General features: G+C 49.3%; 1 protein-coding gene across 2 annotated transcripts in view; it reads left to right on the top strand.

The window, feature by feature from the left end:
- LOC144169878 (uncharacterized) overlaps positions 1-25,023 on the top strand; it is a 66,424-nt gene that overhangs the window by 12,730 nt on the left and 28,671 nt on the right. For both annotated transcript variants that reach the window (XM_077699286.1, XM_077699285.1), the window contains exons 5-14: positions 682-935; positions 2,414-2,611; positions 5,753-6,186; positions 11,235-11,502; positions 13,431-13,679; positions 16,177-16,320; positions 18,463-18,737; positions 22,720-22,899; positions 23,677-23,998; positions 24,769-24,890. In XM_077699286.1, coding sequence (XP_077555412.1) covers positions 682-935; positions 2,414-2,611; positions 5,753-6,186; positions 11,235-11,502; positions 13,431-13,679; positions 16,177-16,320; positions 18,463-18,737; positions 22,720-22,899; positions 23,677-23,998; positions 24,769-24,890 — 2,446 coding nt within the window. The remainder of the gene's footprint in view (positions 1-681; positions 936-2,413; positions 2,612-5,752; positions 6,187-11,234; positions 11,503-13,430; positions 13,680-16,176; positions 16,321-18,462; positions 18,738-22,719; positions 22,900-23,676; positions 23,999-24,768; positions 24,891-25,023) is intronic.

The following is a 25,023-nucleotide window of genomic DNA, read 5'->3' as shown; positions in this document are numbered from 1 at the left end:
CAGGTGAGGGGAGGGTCAGGGACTGCAAAATAACAGCATTGGAAACATTGGAAGTTTAACTAAATGGAGAACAGAGTGCTCCCAGTCTTGGTGCTTTTCTGCAACATGCTGAATTCCTAACTACTGGAGCGTATCTGGGATCATTGTCTTGTGTTTTTCTGCAGAAAAAAAAAAGACCATTCTAATAGCCCCCCCCCCCCCCCCCCCATTGTGAAAAGGGGCAGAGAATGAATTCTATGCTCCCTTGCACCTTACTGTGGCTAAGGCCCTTAAAGAATTGCCACATGCACTGGAGCAGATAATGGGGGCATATTTGCGTGGAATGGATTCCTGCGGAGATCTGATTATGGTTTCTTTTTTAATATGAAGCAGCGCTCGATAGGGCAAACCTGGACAGCTTTCTTGTGGCTGGTTTCCAGTGTCCGTGAGACACAACCCATGCATAGCCGTTTGCAACGCATTAAACAGCTGCATGCAGGGGGTAGGAAATGCATGGGGGGGGGGGGAGCATAGGGAGGAGTCCCCTCTTTCCTCTCTTTATGAACTACCACGGCAGGCAGCAATGTGGTGTCAGGTAAAGCTTCATGAGTGCGCGGTTGGTGTGATTGGTGTCAGTGGGCAGCAAGCAAAGGCTCATGCGGTTTCTGTGTGGTGTCGCTCCCCGGTGGTTGTCGTCTGCAGCATTGTGGGGCCCAACACGTCGTCCGACTGGGCCATCGAGGGCCGCCGCCTGGTGCCCCTCATGCCTCGGCTCGTGCCCCAGACGGCCTTCAGTGCCTTGGCCAACAACATCGCCAACAACGTGGCTGCCACGGCCGCAGCAGCGCAACAGCAGCCGCCCGCGTCCAAGAGCAATGCTGCCTCTCCCACCGTGCACAGCGCTGTCGCTGCCGTTGCCACCGCTGCTGCTGCTGTTGACAGAGAGCCACTTCATGGTGAGATCTGAGCGCTGGAAGGTGGCTATCCAGGCTCCCTGTTTTAAAGATGGTAGTCTTTCTTGGCTACTTAAACGCAGAAATTTCCGTCTGTCTGTCTGTCTGTGACTCAATTCAACCACCCTACGAAAAGTGAAACAGAATCTGTGCAATAGTCTTACGTATACCCGGAGCCGAATCTAAACGTCTAAGTCCCGTGGCAATGTTCATACTTGTCAACAGTGTTGAACAAGAACAAGACATTGCACAAATATAAGGCAGAAAATCAGTACATGAGTGATATTTACAGTGTTCCTTTGTAAAAAAAGTTCATGGATGCTTGGTTTTTGCAATAGCAAATGGAATACTACATCAACTGCAGAAAACCGTCGCCTCCTGTTGCCCGCGCTACCATTGCTCCTGGCGGCATTTAAGAAATCAAACGGGAACAGCAAAAGGTCCCACTGGATAGGTTCCACGACGTTCCACTTGAAACGCTCGTGGAGTAGGGCAGCGTGGTTCTATAAACGTTGTAGTAGGGTGCCCTAGTTCACGCGCATCTCCGCCGTGCAGAAGCGCTGGTCTCGAGGCACCCGACCTGGAGCAGAGGAATGTGGTAAATTTAAATTGACTTGAGCAAACCTCCGGAGTGTTTACCTTTCAGGGAGCGCAACGGAAGAGAAACAGCATGAGAGGTGAGCGGCAAAGCGAAGGGAGGCATTTACTTGCCAGGCGCGCCAGTTGACTATCGTCTTCCGTCGACATTTGCAACGAAAGGAGCAGATACACGGCCATTTTTTTATTGAGCAGGCTGTACCACTGCAGAATCTCACGATTAATTACAATGCCTTTGACGCAAACCATGTTTACAAGAATGAACGATTTTCCGAGATGGATGAGCTTCCCATGAGAATGGACAAGTTTATGCAGCTCAGGCTTTCTGATGCTTTTGAAATTGTTGTCCTAAACGACGACTGTTTTGATTGTATGGATGGTAAGAGGCCCTAAGGTACTGCCACAGCGTTGTCTTATTTTGTTGTATGTTAGCTTGAGAAGGCCTTGCGCTTGGTAAAATTTTGAGGGAGAAATCTGGGCAAAGTGCTTCTGTTTAGCAATTTTTTTTATCTTTTAGATGTGCTGTTCGGGAATTTCGCTCGTGGTCTGTTTTTTGTGATGTATTATAAGCTGTGCCATCACCTGGTACTTTAGCCTCAATTTTTTTGTGTCAAGGTTCGCCTGCCCCCAGAACGCTTCAGTGTTAGTGACGTGGCCTGTAACATACCTACTTGTGCTCAAGTGGACTAGCTGGCAATGCTTCATTTTTCTTTTTCTGTGTGTGGTGGCACATAAAAAAAGCCAGTGAAACAGGGTGGTGAAGGTTATTACAGCCAGATTGGAACACGTAGTACAGCTCTCACTGTTCTGAAGCTTAAATGACAGGTACATCACCCACATTTTTTTCTTGCTTAAGAAGCACTTGCCTGGATGTCTCTTTCCAGCCACCGGCAATGGCCCCTGCCTGACTGCTCCATCGTGTTCGGGGCTCAATGGCCCCATGGCAATGCCGCCCCGCACTTTGCAACAAGGCGCAATGCTCGTGGCTCCCACTGGCATGACGCGCACACCAGTGGCTGCTGGTTGCCTGGCGTCCAAGCTGCCTGGTGGTGTTGTTGTGAAGACGGAACCGCCATCAACAGGTCAGTTGCATTGCTGCTCCTTTGGTACACGCAGTTGCGTGTTGCGTGGTTTGATCCCACCGCTGCTACCAGTTGTTGCGGATCTGTGGTTTGAGTATCCATCTTGGTAGCATGACTGGTGACCGGAGACGTTGATCAGGAGACCGAGGCTTGCTGATGAAGGACAAAAAACTTTATACACGTACTATTTACATGATGAGAACAAGTTTGGATGCTGTGCCTCGAACAAATCTCACAGCCAGCAACATCCGGCAGCTCGCAACACCACCTTTTTGAGCAAGAAAAAGTCCTTAGAGTTCTTCTAGGGAATTCAACTCCCAACAGTCTGGTCCAATCACGGACCTACAATCTGACTCACATGTCTGGTCCAATCACGGGCCTTGAGGAAGAAGAGGCGTTGGCGCCGCTGGTACGGGGAAGACTTTTTGTCCAAGCGCCAGGCACGCCTGAGTGCTTGACTCATGGCGCTCGGCGATTACCGATTTCATGGCCCACGCTTCCGAAGTTGTCTCCTTTGTTGCCGCTGCTGCCTTGGTTCATCAGAGTCTTGCGAGCGCATTCTGCTTCCCTGAAAGCTATCCCTTAGGAGGTGTGTGTTTGGGAACTGAGTTTTATGAGCAAATTAACCATTCAACCCGTTTTTAGCAAAGTTTGACCTGCGAAGACAAGCGGGGAAATAGTAATTGTGGATTCCTTATTGACTTCATGGAATATATAACAAAATACTGTATTTACTCGTGTAACGAACCCACTTTTTTTTCCAGAAAATTCTGCATGAATTTGGGGGGAGGGTTCATTATGCGGGAAAGAATTGCAACAGATTTTTTAAAAGTTGAAATTCCACACAATAAAGTTGCTGCGAAAAGTGCGTCAAAGCCTTACCATTTTTGTAAGAACACCTGGGGGATTATGTAATGGAATTTCTTTTTTATTCTGAACATGCCAGTGGCCCCCTACTCGCCACAAGCTGTCCTCCTCACTGAAGTCGCTTGCGGCTTTACATTCGTAGTCGGTCCACAGTGTACCATCTTCCGTGCCGTCAAGGCACGCCAAAACTTATTTTCTCACACCCGGAAACTCCCCTTTTTTGGCCCCACGAAACACACGGCGATCCTTGTTCACCGACCGAAAACCTTGTTTTCTCCCGTAGCGTACACGCAGTGGGTCAACACTGAAGTGCCGCCCAGCCGCACGGTTTCCATGTGCGTCAACGCATGCTCCACCACCTTCAGTTTAAAACCGTCTGTGCAGCTCATGTACTGGCCCATCGTGTGGCGCGCACCAGGAGCACAAAAAAAGGTCGGAACACAGCTGAACGACAGCACCACGGAGCGTCATGGCGAAGTCGTGGAACAGCAAGGGCAGGGGAGTGTGGAATATGTTTAGTGCTTTGTTCGCATGCCGCCAAAACCAGCCGGAACGGAAGAGCAAGGAAGGAGTGCGGAGTACGTTTTGCACTTTGTTCGCATGCCGCAACGTTTTTATGGCGCAAGGTTTGTTTTGTGTTCAGCAGGTGGCGCACTGCAAGCGCGCAATTTTTTAATTGTGAGCCACAGCATTCCCGCTCACGTCTCCGGCTACTGTTGCGATTTCTTTTTATTGGAATGCGTTTTTAGCATTTCTGCGTGTACTGTGGCGTGATATCAAGTTACTGCAATCGTCTACAGCATCAGCAACCATGCTGAGATAAAAACATATCCCCGCTGCATTTTTTATTCAAAGTGACCAAAAAGTAAATTCTCAAGAAGAAAAGTGGGGGGAGGGTTCATTACGCGAGTGGGTTCATTATGCGAGTAAATACGATATAACCAAAGCAGTTTCGATTTTCCAGCACCTCTTTTGCAGATTCACAGTGCAATTTTAGTGCAGCTGTAACAAAGAAACTGAAGATGCTAATGCAGGGGTAACAAATGAGGCTTTCCCTTAAAATTATATTTTGCATAAAATTTGCTACAAAAACAAAGAGTTGGTAAAATGCAGCTGCTTAAGCGCGATTCACACAATTGAAGAAAAACCGTCTTTCTGGCTCACGAAGCTTGCTCACACGGCCAGTTCTAGGCTCCGCCCCTCAGCAAAGAAAATGCTGCTACATCTTTTCAGTTGACCGTGACGGACCTCCGCGGGGAACGGAACCTGTTTTTGGCGCAAAGTGCAATGTGGAGCTTGGCAACGCACGCTGATTGTGGTTACGTTATTTTTAGTTTGTAGGAGGTGCGAGATACAGTGAACTAAAATATTTTAGTTCACTGTAGTGTGAGGGTAGCTTTTTCAACACATGGTCGACACGTGTGGAAGTGACAAGTGCGAGCACCGCTTGGAATATTGCTGCTGGTCCTGCTGCCGTCGGAGAGAAGGGAGAAGCGTGCCATAGGGTTTGGGGGCGCTGCGGGAGATTAAGAGCCGTCCAGCTTCCTCCATGCTGCTGTCTGCTAGTCACCCCACACATGTAGATGCACCGCCAAGCCGGACCATCCAGTGACGTTCTCCTGGCGTCACAGATTTGTCCGTCTCCATGGGCTTCCTCATCCATCGTGTGAATCCTGCTTTACCAGCTGCATTAAGAACCAATGGCGGTGTAATGGAAAATTTGTATTGGGCATTTTCAGTGCTCTGGCGGTGCAGACTGGAAGAGAGCCTTTCTGGGTGAAAAGCATTGTGGGTACCGGTTGATGACGCTGGACCGCAAACGTTGGGCCATTGCATACTTGTGTCACCCGCTGTCTCTTCTGTGCATAAACCTTTGCTCAAGTAAGCTGTTAACTGGTAAATATGGGAGGGCTTCGTCAAGGAGGATTCAACCCGCTCACGCGAAATCAGTCAAGCTCAGCTAATGGTGCTTTCGCACCAGAATGTCCATTGTCTTCAGCCGCAGGCCTCCGATTTGGACTCGGCGAATAAGTTCCCGCGTTCTTGCTTTCCTGTACTGTTCACTACTTGCTGCTTTCGTAAGTTATTTTTTCTAAGGCCCCTTTCACCATCATGTTCAGAGTTATCAGTCCTCATTATTACGGGTTCTTATCAACAAGATCGTGACGCTTGTTGTTGGTAAACCCTACCTTTTCTTCGCTGAATAAAGTGTTGCGGCGATGGGTGGGGCGTTGCACGACAACTTACATTTTTTGCTTCTCTCCCCATGCGCAGAAGTTCCGGAAAAGCAGATGGAGGAAGACAGCACCCTGCGGAAGCGCAAACGATCTCTAAGCTTGGACTCCCTGTCATCTCCACCTCCAGCAGCTGCTGGCTGTGCGGCCATGTCGAGGGTCTCCCCTACTGTGCCTGCTACGACGTCTCCTCCTCCCGCTGTTGCTGCCACTGCTGCTGCTGCTGGTGCTGCTCCTGCTGCTCCTGCTCCTCCCCCTCCTCTCCCTCCTCCTCCACCTTCTCCGAGAGTAACCACCAATGGACCTGTTGTCACGAAGCTGGTGGTCCCGACGTCTGTGCCTATCGCCACGGCAACCGGTGCGCCCTGTGTAACGACCAAGGTGATCAACCTTCCTGTGGCTTCAGCTTCCGCCCCAGTCAGGGTTTCCCTGGCGTCGGTGCAAAAGACTACCGTGGCGGCGTGCTCCCAGAAGGTAGGTCCATTCGTTAAGCGCTAAGGAGTCCCCCCCCCCCCCCCCTTTTTTTTTTCCGGGCAGATATCGTTGGCCGTGCTTTGTGCGACCGTAAAGCAAGAAAACTCGGCATTACGTGGGAGTAAAGAGTGTTACAAGAGGTGTTTGTAGTTGGGGTCACATACTCTGGCAGAGTATGCAAGGTCTTGAAAGCATAATTTGGCCTTTTTATTGTCTATGCATTATCTAAGCTTTTAGGTGCAGCGATGATGACCTTTGGTGGTGTTCACCGTGTAAGTGAACATCAAGTATAAATGAAACAATCGTCCGGTCACATTATCACATTAAAATTTTTGGGTGTTCGAAGTTGTTTATAAAATAAGCGTTCCCTCTCACTATCTTCCCCAGCCAGCTTGGTGATGGAAACGGTGGCACCGATGTCTAGTGCGGGACATTTAGTAGGCTGTGAGTGCATGTTTCTGTGGTGCCTTAAAGGAGTACTGACACCAAATTTTGACGCCTAAAAAAATGATATAATTGGCTTCAGTAGTTTGTACGATGCCTCACAGAAATTTTTGCAACAATCCGAGGCCGGAATCACATCTAAGATCGATTTTGATTGTCCCGGCCGCGAGCTTCCACAAATCGGCAGCACTAGCGAAATCGCTTTCGGCGTGACGAAACATCGGCCTGCGTGTCTGGCCGGTTCAGGGTGACGTCATATAGTCGTTTTCGGAGCCGGAAACGATATCCCGCGCTGCTTTTGTCGGTGGTATTCGTTTGGGCAGGAGACGTACGGGTGTAGCTGTGTGAGCAATGCTTGTAAACTTTGCGCACTTTGCGTGTTCGACGTCTTTGCTCTTCAGTTCGTGGCCGGCGCATGGTGTTCCCTTGCACTGGTGCTGAAAACTGCGCGGTGCGCGATGTCGACGCACACTGCGGCGACGTGGCGGTGCACGACATGCGGCGGTGCACGACATGCGGCGGTGCACGACATGCAGCGCTAAACGTGGACTGAGTTCGTGCGCGGCGGCGGCCGCAAGAACTGTCGCCCAAGCCAGCGGGCTCGGCGTTGCTCGCGTTAGCTTGGGTGTTGGGAACTTCAGGCTTAGTATCGTGGTGAATATTTGATCGCCGGTATCTGTACAACTGCGAATGACCATCCCTTACACAAGTTTTCACCACACTATCATCCCCTTTTTCGCATACTGAGCTTTATTTTGGCAATAATTTCCGTTTCAGCAATCGGTGACCAAGACATCTGCCGTGGCCTGTTCTGATTCTAGCGCGCAGGTGGCGCCATCTTTCAGCCGCTCGCCGCACCACGGTGCCAGCAGTGCTGGGTCGGAGCGCCGAACCTCCGCTGCCGGTCAGCGTAGGCTTACCATCGCGGCAAATATCTGACCGCCGCTTTTAAATTCAGCACTGATAACAACCCCTAGCACAATTTTTCAACACATTAACATCTACTTTCTCGCATGTGGAACTTCTTTTTCGCGATCAGATTGATTAGAAGAGTGGCGACAAGCTGTTGCTATCACGGTCTGCGCCGGTTCGAACCGCAGTGATAATAAAAAACGGACGACGGCGAAGACATCGCCGGCCTAATCGCCTGGCCAAATAAAGTTGCTCTGTCTATCGGGTGGCAGCGACTCATCCAAGTCTGACGATTCAGACGACATGTCGACTGCGCGGGCGAGTGCGGACCGTGTGCAATCGTAGCAGACGATGCGGCGAACGTCCCTGACGTCGGGGGTGAGACCGTGACGTAAGGGTGGCCCGCTTGCAGGCTGGCCTTCAAACGGCCATTTTCCCGCGCGGCGGCCAAATTTGAAACTGGTTGCAATAAACGTGCTATAATTCTGTGTTGGCGGCTGACGCCTTTCGGTTCGATTTTCGTAATTACTGGGCCAATAGGTATTCTTTACCACATAAAAACTGAAAACGAGAAATTTCGTGTCAGTACTCCTTTAAGGGGGCTCACTGGTCTTAAACCAAAAAAGTTTATTTTTGCAGTTATGATGATAAAAATTGGGGGGCACATGTAGTTTCTCATTCTGATTGTAGATATCAAATTTGTTTTTGAGTAAAATGATTATATTCAAATTTATTTGGATTTTTATATTCAATTTTTTGACAGCCTTTGTAAAAAAGCTGCTGAAGGGATGCAGCTAAACAGGGAACCAGTGAACTGTGCACAAATCAAAGAGTGCAATAAGACTAACATTATCGTTCTATCTGGTCTGTAGCAGAAGTTACGACCATTTGAAGTTTGGGCTTGAAAGGTGGCAACCAGAAAAACCGGTTTTGCCTTCCAGGCCCAAACTTCAAATGGTCGTAACTTCTGCTACAGACTAGATAGAACGATAATGTTAGTCTTATTGCACTCTTTGATTTGTGCACAGTTCACTGGTCCCCTGTTTAGCTGCATCCCTCCAGCAGCGTTTTTACAAAGGCTGTCAAAAAATTGAATATAAAAATCCAAATAAATTTGAATATAATCATTTTACTCAAAAACAAATTTGATATCTACAATCAGAATGAGAAACTACATGTGCCCCCCAATTTTTATCATAATAACTGTAAAAATAAAGTTTTTGATCAAAGACCCATGTGCCCCCTTAACCAAGCCAATGCCATGTATTAACCTAACGTAGCATGGAGGTTTCGTAAAGCATTAAATCACATTGCAAGCAACCTCGATGTGTTTGGGGTAGCTTCTGAGGTGAGGTCACCCACCCCGGTGGCTCAATGGCTAAGGCCTGCAACTGATCCCAAGGATGCTGCGTTCGATCCAGGCCGTGGTAACTGCTTTTCAGATGGAGGCGAGAAGTGAAAACGCCCGTGCATTGAGATTTCGGCGTATGTTAAAGAACCCCAAATGGTAAAAATCAATCCGAAGTTCTCCACTATGCCATGCCTCATAGCCCACGTGTAGATTAGATTCAGCACGTTGAAGCCGCATAACCTGAATCAGTTTCTGATGTGGCCACAAAGGTCATCTGTTGTTTTCTGTTCCTTTGGGCTTTGGAGCAAACTCTGGCCTTTTGCCGTGTATTTAAATGAAAAAATTACACGAGGTATACCGCAGGATGCAATCGCAAATAAAAGCTTGACTGCCTAATAAGGCCATCTGCACTCCAATTTTCCTTGGTCAAAAGTTTGTTCAAATATAAATTAGTAGTTTATAATTGTGAAATGACCATGGCAAAGTTGTAAGCCTCGTGCCACGAAGCGCATAAACTCCAAGGGTTCAGATTTCCTCGACAACTGCAGACATTGTGCCTGGCAGAAGGTTGCTGAAACAAGTTCTGGACTGGCTGCGATGGAGAAGGGAAAGACTGTCTCCCACGGAACTCGTGGTTTTTGTGCGATTGGCCCAGCTGATAGTCATGTGCACAGATGCATTCATTGGAGGGTTTAATGTGAAGAATTCTTGAAGACTTCACTGCAGTTTCACAGTGCTTCTGTCAGCTTTCGTGGAGCAGTCAAGGAAGAAGTCTTTAGTCTCGCAATTTGATGAGGAAGGAGGAGGATGAGGTGGGTGCTCTTTGATAATCTGAGCACCTTTAGATTATTGAAGCCTGCCTCGCATATGGAATTACAATATAACTTGCAAAACAGTACGCATAAAATGGTAAATGTAAAGCATAAAATGTATAATATTGCGCGTAAAGTGTTTGCATGCCAACTGCTAGCCGTAATAAGTAAAAATATTGTGTGTAAAGACAGTTGCATTTCCATAGTTGATGGCAGAGCTGTGGTGTGCATGTGCATAGACTCATGATATCTCTCTGAGCCTCCTGCTTCGAACGCCATGAGTGGGGATCTCATTGCACGAAAAGCTTAAGAGTAATTCGAAGGGACAACTGCCCACCTAGAGCTGCGTATACAGTCAAACCCGGCTATAGCGAACTGCAATATGCACTACGATTAGTTCGATATATCCAATAGTTCGAAATAGCCGCCAATATAACGAGTTTTTTTGTTACGAGTTCGCAGTACGCGGGACTCCCTACCCCCACCCCCCCTTCTCCTGCCATCCCCGCATGCAGAAACGAACATAATAAAGTATGCCATTACCATACAGAAAACTATCTTTATTGCAAGCAATAAAGCTACTTTCCGCTATAACTACCTACTTGCCCAAAAAGCGGTGATTCTTGTTTTCACTTTCATTTTGGCGGCGTCAACTAGCACACCATTCTCTACATGAGACATCATTTGCATCAGCTGCAGTTAGTGTCCTTCAATATCGAAGCAATATTGTTGGAGCACATTGACTGCCGAAAGAGCTTCGTTAAGCCTAGGACGGCTTCCGCTTGCGACATCCCCCGCCTGTTCGGTGCTTCCAGCAGCGCCAGCAGCCATGACATTGGCGACGGTGTCGGCGTCCGAGGGGCTCACAGTGAGGGCAACGTTGTCATCGGCACTCAGGCAATCCTTGAAGGGCACTCCTTTCAGCACAACATCGGGAACGTTGGCAGGCTCTTCCCACAGTTCGCTGATGCTTCCATCTTGGTCCGGACACGCTGACTGGGAGGGTTTAATCGTGAGTCAGTCGCATCGTTAACAGTTACGGAAAGTGCCGGTAGTCACGTCGCTCCATGGGAGGCTCAACATCTCCAATGCAGCCAATCGACATCTCTATCGCCACTCCGAGACCATGCATTTGGCAGCAATTCTAGGCGCACCGAGTTCGATATATCAGATGTGAACTTCGTTATAAGAAATATGTTTCGCATGTATTTTCGTAACTGATCTTTCTTTGTTCGATATATAGCATAATTCGCTCTATCCGGGATTGTTATAATAGGGTTTGACTGTACAGTAGCCGACCGATTTTTTGGACCTGGAGGGGAAGGAAAAATAGCCTGAATAAAAGAGCGGTTTGAAAAATCCGTGAGTCATTACTCCTATGGGACAACTGGCGGTTCCTCGGGAAAGTCCAATATATCCAGCAAGTTCAAATTTTTGAAAAAACAGTTGGCTATTGTACATTGACATCTTCCCCGAGACAGGAAACGTGTGTTCAACGTTGTGCACGTCCCTCTTTCTTTTCTCCGCAGGTAATTCTGGTGTCCACAACAACGGCGGCAGCGACGACACCCAGTGCGGTGTCGTCGAGCCTGCTGCAGCCGCCGCTGGCTGTGCCCGTGGTGAAGACGGTGGCTGCACCGGCCACCATCCCCATTGTGCACCAGGGCAGGGCACCCACCTTCATTGGCCCACCTGGGCCCTCTTTGGCTGCTGCAGGCCACTGCTCCCACTCTTCCCCCTCCCCCTTTGGGTCTTCGGCAGCAATGACCACAGTGGCATCTATGGTCACCGCCCCTGGTGCGTAGGACCAGCCGTTTTTCTTTTTTTAAAGTGAAGCTTTCTATCACTAGGGGTCTGCGAAACTAAAAAATGCCTTGTAACAGAGCCAACTTTATCACGAATGTTCAGAAGAAATCCGCCTTTTTCACTGCGGTGTGGCGCCCTCTTGAGGTAGCGACGGAAAGCAGATCAAAGGTCAAGGTTAGCGCGGTGCGTCGTGGTTGTTGCCTTCGGCGTGAGCGCGTTTTTTTTTTTTTGACGTTCGAAGAGAAGATAGCTTTCCGTCTCACCTAGTCGTCGTTTTTTTTTTAATCTTGTACTTCCCCTGACGACTGCAACTGCATCAGCATGCAATCACCAGGGGAACAATTCATTCCGGGAGGCTTTCTTGCTGTTACCAACGGCTGGACAGACTTGGCCCGGTCGACTACCCATAATACCCTAGTTACACGGGCGCAGTTAACCACAGTTAAGCGAACCGCGGTTAGACAAAACCGCAGTTTGCTGCGTTACATGGCAGACGAAACTGCAGTTACCCCGCTAACCATGGTTAACGCAAACTGAGCTTGGCCACCTCAGTTCAGTCACGCTAATCGCAGTTCCCGCAGCCGCAGTGCTCAAAATCGCGCAAGTCAGTTCGGATGCAAGTGGTGGCGCATCAGTGGAGGTGAAAAAAAAAATAAATAAATAAATAAAAATCACCTGGCGTTTTCCGAGGAGACGAAGGTTCTCAAATAGCGGGCGCCCCAACGCTGCCCCCAAGAGGCGCTGGCATTCTTTGCGTTGCTCTCGCAAGCAGCGCGACTGCCCGTCAGCAGCGGCTCGTTTCCCGATCCACACGATCACTACGACAAAAGCCGGGCTAAATTTGTAAATTGCGCGTCATCCGAAAAAAAAAATTGATAAACCAGGCAATCATGAAGCATTTTCAGAACACGGAAACGATCGGCGCGCACGTCGGCCGGGCCTGTGAACACGCTGGCGCACCTGCCCGCACAGAACTGCAAGCGGCTCGAACCGGCCCAGACCACGGCAGCAACAGCTTATCGCCGCTCTTCAAAATCAATCTGATCGCGTAAAAGAACTTCCACATGCGAGAAAGTTGATGTTAGTGCGGTGAAAAATTGTGCTATGGATTGTAATTCGCAGTTAGAGATAGCGGCAGTCAAATATCCACCGCGGTGCTAGGCCTAAAGTTCCCAACACGGAGCAGACCTGAGCAAACCAAGCCGGTTGCGAGCAGTTGGGAAAGCCCCTCTCCTCGCCGCACGTGAGTGCGTTGCGTTTGGGTCTGAAGCAAATGTCTGAAGCGACTGCTTTAACAATATTTCGTTTTGTCTACACTGCTTCTCTTTTGTTTTTTCTCGTTAAGTGAAAATTGCGGTAATTTATTTTTGTTACGCTCACAACCAAGTGACCGCGGTCACCACAATCGGAATTTCGTGTGTAACAAACAAAACTGCAGTTTGTGATAACCACGGTTAAAGTTTCGTAACCACGGTTAAACTGAACTGCGGTTACTTCCGCTTTCCATTTTCAGACTGGCGTCTCACAGCCCTAATTCAGGCTTCTCGGCGTTGCCTGTCGAGCGTAGCTGATGGGAAGTGAAAAAAACGCTCCTTCTTGTTACCCTTGGCTCGAGAGGTGCACTCATACGCAGCACACGAAAGCGGCATTGCATTCGAACGGCACAAAGGTGGCTAGATATTTGCAGTTCACGTTGCCGACGATGCATGGGCCTCAGCCGAGTATCGGTGGACACTGCAGACGGATGGTGCAGTGGCCCTCCAAACAGTTTCTCGCGTTCACCGCTAGGGCTTCGCACATGCGCAGTGGCGTCTTGAAAAAGGCGGATTGGCTGTAGCTCTTTGGCAGACTCCGTGGCCCCCTTGCAGAGTTTGTCGCCACACTTGCGGCAGGATTCTGCTCTTCCCACATTGCTGCAGTGCCATCGGTGGGTGTTTCGGTGACGAGCGAACCCGGCGTGGTGCGCCTGCGGCCTCGGGCGGTGACAGTGAATCCCCGGCTCCCGTTGCGAATACCAACACGGGGTGCGCCCCCCCGCAACGCGCCCCCCTTGGCCCCCCTGCTGCCGCCCCCACAGCACACGTGCCCCCTGCCGTCGTCGGCATCGTACGGGAAGGCGACCATCTCGGTGCCCAAGGGGGCCATCATGCAGTACCGGCAGGAAGGCAGTGAGTGGCCCCTGCACAGCCTGGGTTGTTGGGCTGTCGTCTCGAACACCGGAGGGACTGCAGTTGCCGCCCGCAAGCTCTGCTTGACGGCAGCGACGCTTTTGCTATTTCAAGAGACACTGGGGGGAATTAGTTGAACTCGTGATTGCGGCTGCATTGGGCAGTTCATTTTGCTTTCACCATTAAATGAAAGTCTGGACCTTATTTTATGTGTTACACTTGGGAGAAGAGAACATGGCACATGCCATTGATAGCAGCCGTGCGAGCCACTGCAGCGATGTCGCATTGTTTGTTTGCGGGCAATTTATGCAAGTTAAATGTTTTCGCCACCTGCAAAGTGCTGCCGTGTGGAATTTTCAGAAAGGTATGCCATCAAAGCAGACATCAGTTAATCGGTGAAGTGGAAGGTTGCAAGGGAAATGGTATTTCCCGATCAATATTGCTGTAAAGTTCACTTGAATCAGCCAAACACAGCCTGTCATCCTAGAATTTAACCCGATAGAATAATTGGACAATTAATTTTTTCTCTCTTTTGGGTCTCTTATAAACTTGGCAGCTTGTTTTCAGGGGGGACATTTTAGAGGGGGTCAGGATAAATGAAAGTGACGATGCAAGGGGACTCCAAATTTCAGTGTCAGAAGTTTCATGTAACATCTGACTTAGCAAGGCAGCAAGCATTCAAACTAGCCGTTACTCCCCTGCACATGGTGTGCATGGCCAATCCCCCATGTGGGTATGTTCCATGTGGGTACGTGAAGGTGGATCTGGATTTCAAGAGGCTATGTTTAGGACTGCACCAGCGGTAGCTGACAATGTGAAACATTTTTTTGGTAGCACCAGTAAATCATGCAAAGTTTTGTGTCCCGCTGTTGGTCTAGATGGAGGGGCAAGGGTAGTCCAGGGTTGGGGGATTGGCCGCATCTCTCGTTTACTATGGACATACATGTGTGAAAATACATGAGGAGCGGGAAGGACGTGCTGGTGATTACATCTAGAAAGCACGCATTACAGTGGAATCTCGATGATACGATTCTTAATGATGTGAATTTAGGGATTATACGAATTTCTGATCAGTCCCGGCGAAATCGCATTGTTTGCAATGGGAAAAATTTCAGCTCTTACGAACAGAGCTGCTTGGCCCGGCGGATGATACGAACGAGCCGGCGAGGCGCCCGACTGCCGAGCATACAGGCTCTCTCTCCCCTCTTTGTCACTTTTTCTCCAGGAACGGCCGGGCTGTTGTTTTCTGCTTGCGAAAACGCGCCGCGCACTCCACAGGTGCGCTGACGCTGCCGCGAAACCACCCACACGCTGCGTGGGGTGTGACCGACCGCGGCAACATGGCGGCGGCTTCGGTCGCGAAGTGGTGCAGGGCGCTCGAGTGACTGCTTCTAACCGCTCTTTAAAATGCCGCTCGAAGCACACACGAAGTTTATTGTGTGGTAAATGAGCTAATAATGAGGGTGAAAACGGTGCCATAAAACATCATCCTCGCCGCTAGTGAAAGCACCCATGAAATTCTGCCGGGGTGCTAAGCCTAAACATCTCCGACAGAGCCAGCCGTCTGTCTCGAGTGCTTCGAAACTGCCGCCCTGAGGTGCACGCCTTCCCATTGGCGCAAGTCGTCAGGCTCCTCCCACTGCCACGCGCGTCGCGCATCATTTTCTGCCCGAGGCACAGGCGGCCGCCGGCGCAGAATCGCCAATGTGGGCGTGAAATTATTGCGCGCACAATGCCGACGCGCACGAATTGCGTGCAAAAACGCTCTTGTGAGCTTGGGCATCGCAAGTGAGGAGACGAAAGTCCAGAAAGGACAGCTCAGTGACATGGAGGTTAAAAAACAAAAAGCAGAAAAACGTCACAGATTTCGTCATGCGAAAGTAAGGAAAGAAATAAATGAAAAAATTTTTTGGTCTGTTTTGGTTCATACCAATTTCAGATGATACGAATATTTTTCGCGGTCTTGCGAGGTTTGAATCATCGAGATTTTACTGTATTTTAAAATGCAGTGTAAATAACTCCATCCAACAAGGCTAGAGTCACTGGAAAATTCAGGGTTTATTTTCCGAATGCCAATGTTGGCTGCCTTCATAGTAGACAATTAGCTGACGTGTGCCCTGTGATGTCTACTTTCTAAAAAAACATTCTAAGTTGTGGATGCCAACTACAGCTTGGTGGCTGCTTGCTGTGTGCATTTTGCGCTGCTCAGTCGCTTGTAGTGACATGTTCAGGTGTCTCCCTACCATGTTGGCATTATCCCTCCGTTACATCTTTCCTGTCACATGTTAGCCATGTTGGAAGTTTTGTTACTACGAAACATTACCCATTGCGAAGCTAGGTGGCAAATTGCCGTGGCTTCGGCTAGTGACTTGCCGAAGCATATTTTAACTGCGGTTGTATGTATAATTGGGTCTCAAAGCAAGCTGGTGCAGTGAACCTTCGGCAGCGGCTCCTCTCCTTCACGAATCTTTACTTGACCCTCTCTCTTTCACTGCAGCGGTGAAAATAATTGCTCAAGGCCAGCTGCCCCTCTCCAGCACGAAGCTGGTGTCAAAGACGGGCCCTGGCTGTGCGGTCCCGACCGCATCCTCCTCTGGCTCCCTGAGCCTCGGCCCACGGGTCTCCACCGTCTCCATCACTAGTACGTGCCGCGATGGCTGTTGCTGCCTCACACTGGCCTTTATCTCCCTGGTTGCTGCACCCAGCACCCCCCTTCCCCTCTTCCTCCTCCAGTGACTTGTCTGGACCAGTATTCCGGGAGGATCCGTTTCAATCAGAAAGGAGCGGCTCTTTAGGTCTGTGTAATGACAGAACCAGCTCATTGAATTGCTTTTCCTATTTAGGATAGGCTAGAAACAGATTGGCTTAGCGGTGGCTGTTACTACAGTGTAAACCATTTATAACACGACTGCTTATCGTGCGAAGCCAGATATAATGCGGGTTTTTGGGGCGACCGGTTTTCCTCCCATAGGAGGCAATGCACAAACATTCCGCTTAAAATGCGGTTGCCCGAAGCACAGTATCGTTTCTAGTGTGGATTTCTGGCAGGTCCACGGATTGATCGACGCAGCTGGGGCATCGTTCTAAGGTTGCAAAAAGAAAAACAAATTGAATCGGCCATCGGACTCAACCTGCACTCTCTGCTCTCCTCCAACGTAAACGCATAAAAGAAAAACATAACTGCCCTTTAATTGACGTGTTCCGATTGCACTCGCATGTTAACCCCCACACCCGCGGTAAGTTGTTTCTATTAGAACGTTGTGCAGATAGTTAACTGCCCTTTCCCTTTTTGAACGTCAAAAGATAGCAAGCCCTGATACTCGAGGTTTCCACTACCTTTACGTTGCAGTCTTTGGCGTCACGAAAGCAAAATGGTGCGGAAAAAAAAAAAAAAATCCTGCTTGGTTCTTATCACGTTGCCTTGCTGGCATAAGCTAGGCTTTTCCTCCCGGTGGCCTCCGTCCTTCTAGACACTAATAAATGCAGGCGTGCTCCGTCAAAACACAAACTAAGCTGTGCTTGCAGTTTGTTAGACCATGCAGCAGCAGCATCTGATGTGGAAAAAAAAAAAAACGAAATAAAGCTTGTGTCTTTGTTAGAGTGATCATAAACAAAGAATGATTGAAAGGTAGGTTGCGACGGGGTTGGATTAACGCATCTTTTATTTTTGTAGCACTGTACCATTTATGGTATCAATTTTTATGGCTCCCACGACATACATTATAAGCAGTCTACACTATATCAGTAATCATTGTTAGATAATTGGACCTTCTGATAAACTAGTGTTTGCATTGTGCATTCTGCGCCTCTTTGTTGGCTAGTGTTATGTAAGCCTTTGAAGCAGCTGTGGTTCAGTACATGCACCTTAAGAAAATACTTGGCAAGAGAACCGAAGCCTCCGCATTTCCGTGCAACGTTGGATTGAGAACACTATTAGCAACAGCTGTCAAGATAGCCTCAACGAAGTCCTTCATCTTTATTAGACGTGGACGTTTCAAAAGCCTAAAGTTCTTTGGGAGGTGGTACAGGAGGGACCTGCCTGAGGAACTGTCACAGCACAACTACTTCAGGCTGAAAATTTCACTTCAAATAAAGGGAGACTTCATTGAGGCTATCTTGAGGGCTGCTGCGACTAGCGTGCTTAATCCAATGTTACATGAAAATGTGGGGGCTTGGCTTCTCTTTCCAGGTATTTAACACTGTTGCACTCTCCTTAGTTTGGCTGTCAGTTCAGTTCACCCCTTGATATTTGCAGCCTTTGAGTGTTTGCACCAATAGTTGCACCTTTTTTTTTATGGGGCCTAAATGCCTGTCAACTTCCATCTTCACTGCTGATAATGGAGCTCCTGTGCATTTATGACCGAGCTGTTTAAGGAATTGGCAAAGTTTTTTTTTTCTTTGCCGAACGAGGCAAGGTAAAAAAGAAATGTAAGGCACCCAAATGAATAGGGTAGCCGTTAGTCTGTATTCTGTCGGGCATTTCTGCGATGTTGCCTGTGTTGTTTCGTGTTTGCGCGACCGCCGCTGATAGTGAAGCCAAGCCTTGACGAGAAGAACCTTTCGGTTTATTCGGCGGACAGTTTTATGGCATACATTGGGAAAGGGCGGAGTGCACAGCGAGCATGCGCCGCTGCGATGCGATGACAAGAACATTCCACACGCGCGGGTGGGCTGACGCGCTTGCTGCGGCTATCACACACGATACAGTGTAGCCCGGGTAACAGGCGGCTCCTGTTCTTCGCTCTCTCCCTCTCTCTGAAAACCCCTCCTCTCGGTTCGGCAGGCAACCAGCCACGGGTGGTGAACGTGATCACGGCGTCCTCGCAACCGGGCGGCCTTGTGCGGACCATCAGCCGGACGGTGACGCCGAGCGTGTCATCCCTGAGCCAGAGGCAGAGCCCCACCCTGGGCCTGCGGCCCATGGTGGGCCTGCACCAGGGCTCCAAGCCCAATGTGATCGTGGTGCACAAGGCCCAGGTGTGGCCACAGGCTCAGCAGGCCGCCGGCACTTCTTCTTCCCCGTCCACGTCAACCATTGCTCACCTCACCAAGTCGACGGTGCGTCTGCTCTCGTAATTTGTTCGTAAATCCTTCAACTAACACCGCCTGTATGATGGTGCCTGTTGCATCAGCCAAAAAGGGCCGAAGAGACGCTCTCCCGTTGCTCCCTCCTGCCCTTTCTCATGCTCTTCTAGCCTTCACGTGTGCCTTCGTCTCAGGCAGTCACTTCCTTGGGAGTGCCGCTTCGCGGAAACTTCAAAAAACAATGTGCAGAATTCGCCCCGCCTTTTCGAGGTGGCACTCCTACGAGTTCATGTTTTCTCGGTCTCTGCTTGGTAAGCTGTGTGTCAAGCTCGAGTGGGGTGACGTAAGGCAGGACACCCACTTCGATGTTTCACATGATGGTTGAGCAGCTGAATTAGGTGTCCTTATTGATCCCATTGGGAAGCGGGTTACGGGACAGGCAATATTATACAGGCGGCATTGTTTGAACTTCAGTAGCTGCCACTCTGTTATGATAGGCTATCCAAGGTGACGTAGCATCCTTGCTTGCTCATAGCATCTACTTAAAACTTGCCTCCAACTTGCATTGATTTTCTCTCTTACTTTTTTTAATTGCTGCATATTACTGTATTTACTCACGTAATGCTTGCACTTTTATTTTCTTTTTTTTTTTCATGAAGAAAATGGGAAGTTGGGGGAGTACACGGAAAACATTTTTGGCTAAATGTGTAGGGTACTGCGGAACAATATATGCAGACTTTGGAAAAGCCAAACTTTTCTGCCAGGTACTGTTAAAACAAACTGGACTTGTCTTTGTAATACAGTCGAACACCACAATAACGAAACCGCTAAGGAAAACAAAAAAATTCAATTTTGCAAAAATTTCGTTGGTGCGAGAATGAAGCATTAAACAACAGGAAAATCGTCCGAAAACCGAAAATTAATTTCACAAGGTCAGTTATGTTACTTTGCGAGCCTTACCTAGCAGCAACTTCACAACTCGCGTCTCACACTACAAGAAGTTGTTCCTTGCTAGTTGTCGTGCGTGCCTGAGAACGACTGAATCATGTCAAATGCATCCAAAATATTCTGTGGGTTTGCCTTCTCTGCACGTTTTTCCAGCGCTGTTCACAATTCAAGTGAGCACCCCTTTGTTGACGTCCAAAAAGGTTGCAGCTATCACTGTTTTGTTTTGTGTACGTGCACCATTAGGCAGTTATAGAATAGGGGAACCCGGCGTTGGGGCCCGCAAGAAATTACAGGAACCCTAACGCAATGCACTCGTGCACGTTGAGATTTTGAAGAGGGGCGTCCGCAACAGCCCGCAACCGGCTTGCGTTGCTCGGGTCAGCTCGGGTGATAAGAACTTTAGGCTTAGCATCGTGGTGGATATTTGATCGCCGCTAACTGTGCAACTGCAAATGGCAATCCCTAACACAACTGTTAACCGCACTGTGATCCCCTTTCCCGCAGGTAGAACTTTATTTTCACTACAATTGCCGTTTGAGCGATTGGTGACCAAGGCATCTGCCGTAGCCTTTTTTGATTCTTCCACGCAGGTAATGCCGTCCTTCCGTGTCGCGGTGTCCCGTCGGACTGTTGAACCTCCGCGGCTGGTCAGCGTAGGCTTAGCATTGCGGCAGATATCTGATGGCTGCTTTTAAAATCATCGGTGATAACAATCCCTAGCACAATTTTTCGCCACGCCAACATCTCCTTTCTCGCATGTGGAACTTCTTTTTAGCTTTAAGATCAATTTGGAAGAGCGGTGAGAAACCTGTTGCTACCGTATCTGCGCCAGTTTGAGCCGCTTTGTGGGCTGTGCGAGCAGGTGTGGTGAGCATGTGTGCGGGCCATTTCCAAGGGCAGAGAATGCTTCACAATTTCCTTGTTTATCTATTTGTTGCGAACAACGCACGGAATCTACAAACAATCTCAGCGATTGTCGTAGTTGATCGGGTGGATGGGGAAATGAGCCGCAGGTTTCACTTCAGCTGTAGTCACACGCCGTCTCGCTAGCTGTGAGAGTGACGCAAAGAACGCAAGCTCCTCTTGGGGCCAACCTTGCTGCACTGCTATTTCGGCAAAATAACGTGTTTGGTAAGTGCAAACCCCAAACCCCAAGGATGGCTCAGGTTCTGCGCATGTGCAGTACGGCACCTCAAGCCGCTTGGGAAACCCACAGCGTTGGGGCCCTCTTTTCTAAAACTCTCTCTTAAAGAGTGGTGTCCTTGTTTTTCAAAATAGTAGATGGAGCTAAAGGCGGTTCCAAACTCGTCAGCACTATCCGCCCTTCTTCCACTTGGGCCACTGACTTGGGCAATGATGGCTGCTTTATATTGTAGCAATAAAAACTTGCGCTTTTTGGCTGGCGGAGGCATATTATTGAGGGCAAACGGGTGAATTGGCACAAACACGACAAATGCGCATGCGCTGGTCAGCGGTAGCCGGGTATTGTAGCCAAAGCCAAAGCCGTGCTGTGAGTCGTCATGTGTCGCCCCGTGGTGGTGTCGCTGCGAGGCTGCCTCTACGGCCACGGTCTTTTTTGGAAAGAAATATGGCGGCGGCCATGCTAGCGCACCATGGCAGTTTACGTACTTTTAGTCTGGAAAAAATGCATTTGAGCATTTCTTGAACACTGTTAGCCTCAAGTTGGTAGACAAAATGCCGACCATACTTGCAGTGAATTTCGTTATTGCAGGATCATTTTCCAAGAATTTTTCGTTACTGCGCGATACGAAATACGTTGGTTTCTGTGGACATTCACCGGGGATCCGAAAATATTTCGCTTCCGCAGCAATTTTGTACTCATGGCATTTTGTTATCGCGAGGTTTGACTGTACAAGTGCATGCTTGACATGAGCATGAAATGAGAAAAGCTGTACTTGTAGTTAAAATGTCTGTATTTGCAGAGGCCACTCAAATTATACTTACTGAGTCTTGTTAGTGACGGCTTTGTTGCGAACTACTGCAAACTGCTGGCAAAGTGTCGTCCAGCATGCTGCGTATATTTCGCGTTAAAGTCTCCATGAGGGTTATTTCCATTAGGAAATTATTCGAACGAAATGAAGGTGTACCGTAAAATACCGAGCAAACCCCGCCCCCTTCCCCCGATGCGGGAAACCCCCACCCAAAGAAAAACTAAAAATTAATAATGCAGTGCATTGGAGAGAAACACATTTTTAATAAAGAAGATGGTGCAACTAAAAGCCTTATTAAAGGACATTCGCTCTAATCACCTTCGAAGCCAAAAGAGTCTTCCGAGTTGGATCCAAAGGCTAGACCTAGGCACTATCTCTGCAAGCTCTCACGTTGTTCTGGTGCTGCAGCGCCGATGTCAGCAAGGCAGCTCGCCGTCCTCAGAACGGTCCAGTGCATTGGAAATTCCGCACCTTCTGAATGAGCGTGCGACCGTCTCCTCCATAACAGTGGCCCATGCTTTGGAAAGAAAAGTAGATGGCACCTTGTTGTGACAGCTTCTGCAGGTTGTCTTTCGGCGTCCTATGTTCGACCATTCCACAACTTTGATTTTCTTCTTAACTGTATACGAATGCATGTCACGAGCACGTTCGGCACAGTCAAACGGCAATAACAAGATGGTGAGCGTGTGTGTAATTTATAACGTCATGCGTTCTTGGATATGATTTTGGATTAGATGAAATCGTAGCCAGAAGCATTCCTGGGCAGTTTCGGTTTCGGTAGTTTGGGTCGTCAGAGAGTGGTTGCGGGAGGGGGGAGCGCTTGTTCACTAGTACACAAAAACTACAAATACTCAGATTATGGGTGGGGGAGGGGCTTGCAAGGGTGGGGGCCATTGTTATTTTACGGTATGTCAGGCTATAGGCAGCAGTTGGCTAAGTCGGGATTTTACCCACATTGCTGCACATGGCTACCACCAATACAACTAGGACTTTAACGAAAGTTAAAGGATGTTGTTTATCTTGTCCTCACTTGTGCTTCGAATGCAGTCTCTTTTTCCCCTTCCACCCTTTAATCTGGGCCACTTGGTTAGAGCACTGGTGTGGTTGCCCTGCAGGAGTCTATCGCCTACCTCCAGAGGCAAGACCGACCCAAGGTAGCCCTAGGCTCGCCGAGCACTGTGACGGTGGTCAAGACCTCGCTTCCACACACCCAGCAGTGCTCCAGCCCTCTCCTTCGGGTGTCCAGGGACACCGCGGTCAGGACCCTGCCGCCACCTGCCACCTTTATGAGAAAGGTGAAGTCCCTATTAGGTGCTGGCTGTTTGGCGTCGGTAGTGCAGGGCCAAGTTGGATGTTGCCACTTCAAGTTAATCATTGCAGCAGAGCTCGTGTACTGCTGTATCGCTGGTATTCACTGAAAAGTTAAGCTGTCAATTTCTTCACTTGGCAACACCAGAAATGGCCATGGACATGCTTGAGGCGCCAAGGACATGGCGCGGCTTGTGCCACTGCGCCTGCACACCACAGGAAAAAAAAAAAAAAAATACTGGCGTGCGTCATCTGCTCCGTTTGAACCCGATTCTCAGCGGTAGTGTCTACAGAGATGTTACTAATCGCACTCGCATTGCTGTCGAAGCATTATATTGTGTTTGGTGGGGTAGAGTTTGGAACGTCCAACACACATCATATGCTTAGCATGGACAAGTACCGCCATCCCGTGGAGCTCGATGTAACCAGTGACAGCGCACTCACATGGTTGCCTGCATGCGTGCCTCGCCAGTAAATACGAGCTATGAGCGTGCATCATTTTGTATTTCTGGTGGCTCGTGCATGCATTCGTCATGCGAGTGTGTTTGCTGTACAAGTAGATACAATAACAGCGTTTCTGCTGGCAACGCGGGAGCCGTGTTTTACAGATAAGCCATCAAGGGCTCCGTGGTGGGAGCTGGTATGTCATCGTGGTCTTCTGTTGCCATTCTATGCTTTCTTTTTTCGGTGTTGTGCCCTAACTGGATTGTAGACTGCAGTACTTTATGGTGATCTCACACCGGTGCTGTGCCCTGCTCTTTCAGCCGCTGGAGCCCTCGCTGGAGGCCAGCAGCACTTGCAGCAGCAACAGCGGCAGCAGTGGCGGTGCCGGCAACAGTGGGGCGGGCAGCAGCAGCAGCACCCTTCTGGCGGAGGTGATGCAGGCAGCCGGCATCCTGCAGGGTCAGCAGGAAGGAGGGAGAGGAGGAGGGAGAGAAGGAGATGGCAGGGGCAGTCAGCAGCCGCCGACGCCACCACTGCTCGTTGTTGGCGAGGAGGCCGTGCCCTCGGCCGAAGTCGAGGTGGCTGTCGACACAGTGCCCTTGGACGACAATGCCGTTCTGCTGGGAGACGGACACAACCTAAGTGAGTGGCACATGGACCCGACAATGCTGTCTTACGCTTTTTTCTTAAAAGTGTTATGCCTCCTTGATCATCAGTCCCGGGCCGCATGCGAATTGCCCGAGATGCAATCTGTGGGCAGTCCACAGACTGCCCATGGACTATAAAAAGAAAAAAAAATTCATACATGCCTTTTTAATTCGATTTGCGTGACAATTCCCACTTTTGTAGCAGCATTAAAAAAGGGGAAGCTTGGTGGACCAAGTGTGTAGGCCCGCAGTATACTTTTTCACAAACGGCCCCTGTATGTTATTGCATAATAATTGTGCATGGAACCTTGAAAAAAAAAAAAGCATTTTATTTGTCTGAAACGAGCTGACAAATCAATTTTTGATCACCTCAGTTATTAATTTGAAACAGATTGTCATGTACAGGAGACAGTTCTAGTAAGGGCCATGTTCACGTGGCACCCGCTGGGGCGGCTCAGTGGCTAAGGCGTTGCGCTGCTGAGCGCAAGGTCGCGGGTTCGATTCCCGGCCGTGGCGGCCGCTTTTCTGGTGGAGGCGAAAAGCAAAAACGCCCGTGTGTACGAGATTTTGGCGCACGTTAAAGATCCCCAGGCGGTCAAAATTAATCCGGAGCTCTCCACTACGGCACGCCTCATTGCCTGCGTTTCGTTAGCGTGTTAAAACCCTACAATCAATCAATCATGTTCACGTGGCATCCCCAGAAACAAAGTGCCATGATCATTTGTGGGCTGACTGTGACCCATTTCTCTCTCCCTGTGGTCGCAGTGGGGGACAACGGGGGCAGCAGCAGGGAGACGGTTGTCGAGGAAGCCCCCTGCCTGCTGCAGGACCAGGCGATCGTCTGCCATCAGGTGGAAGTGGCTGCTCAGCCTGGACTACAACTCGAGGTGATGACAGCAGCCCCTCCTGTTGCCTCTCAGTGTTCATTCGGCAGTGAAAGAGGCTTTAATTGCCGAGAAATTACCAATTGGGAAACGCATTCCATCCCTCGCGCCATTTCATGACGCTTTGCGTGATGTA

The sequence above is a fragment of the Haemaphysalis longicornis genome, unplaced genomic scaffold (genome assembly GCF_048455015.1).
Source record: "Haemaphysalis longicornis isolate Haplotype H1 unplaced genomic scaffold, Haemaphysalis longicornis Haplotype H1 scaffold_2, whole genome shotgun sequence".
Lineage (NCBI taxonomy): Eukaryota > Metazoa > Arthropoda > Arachnida > Ixodida > Ixodidae > Haemaphysalis > Haemaphysalis longicornis.
This window is presented reverse-complemented; position numbering and strand designations above follow the sequence as displayed.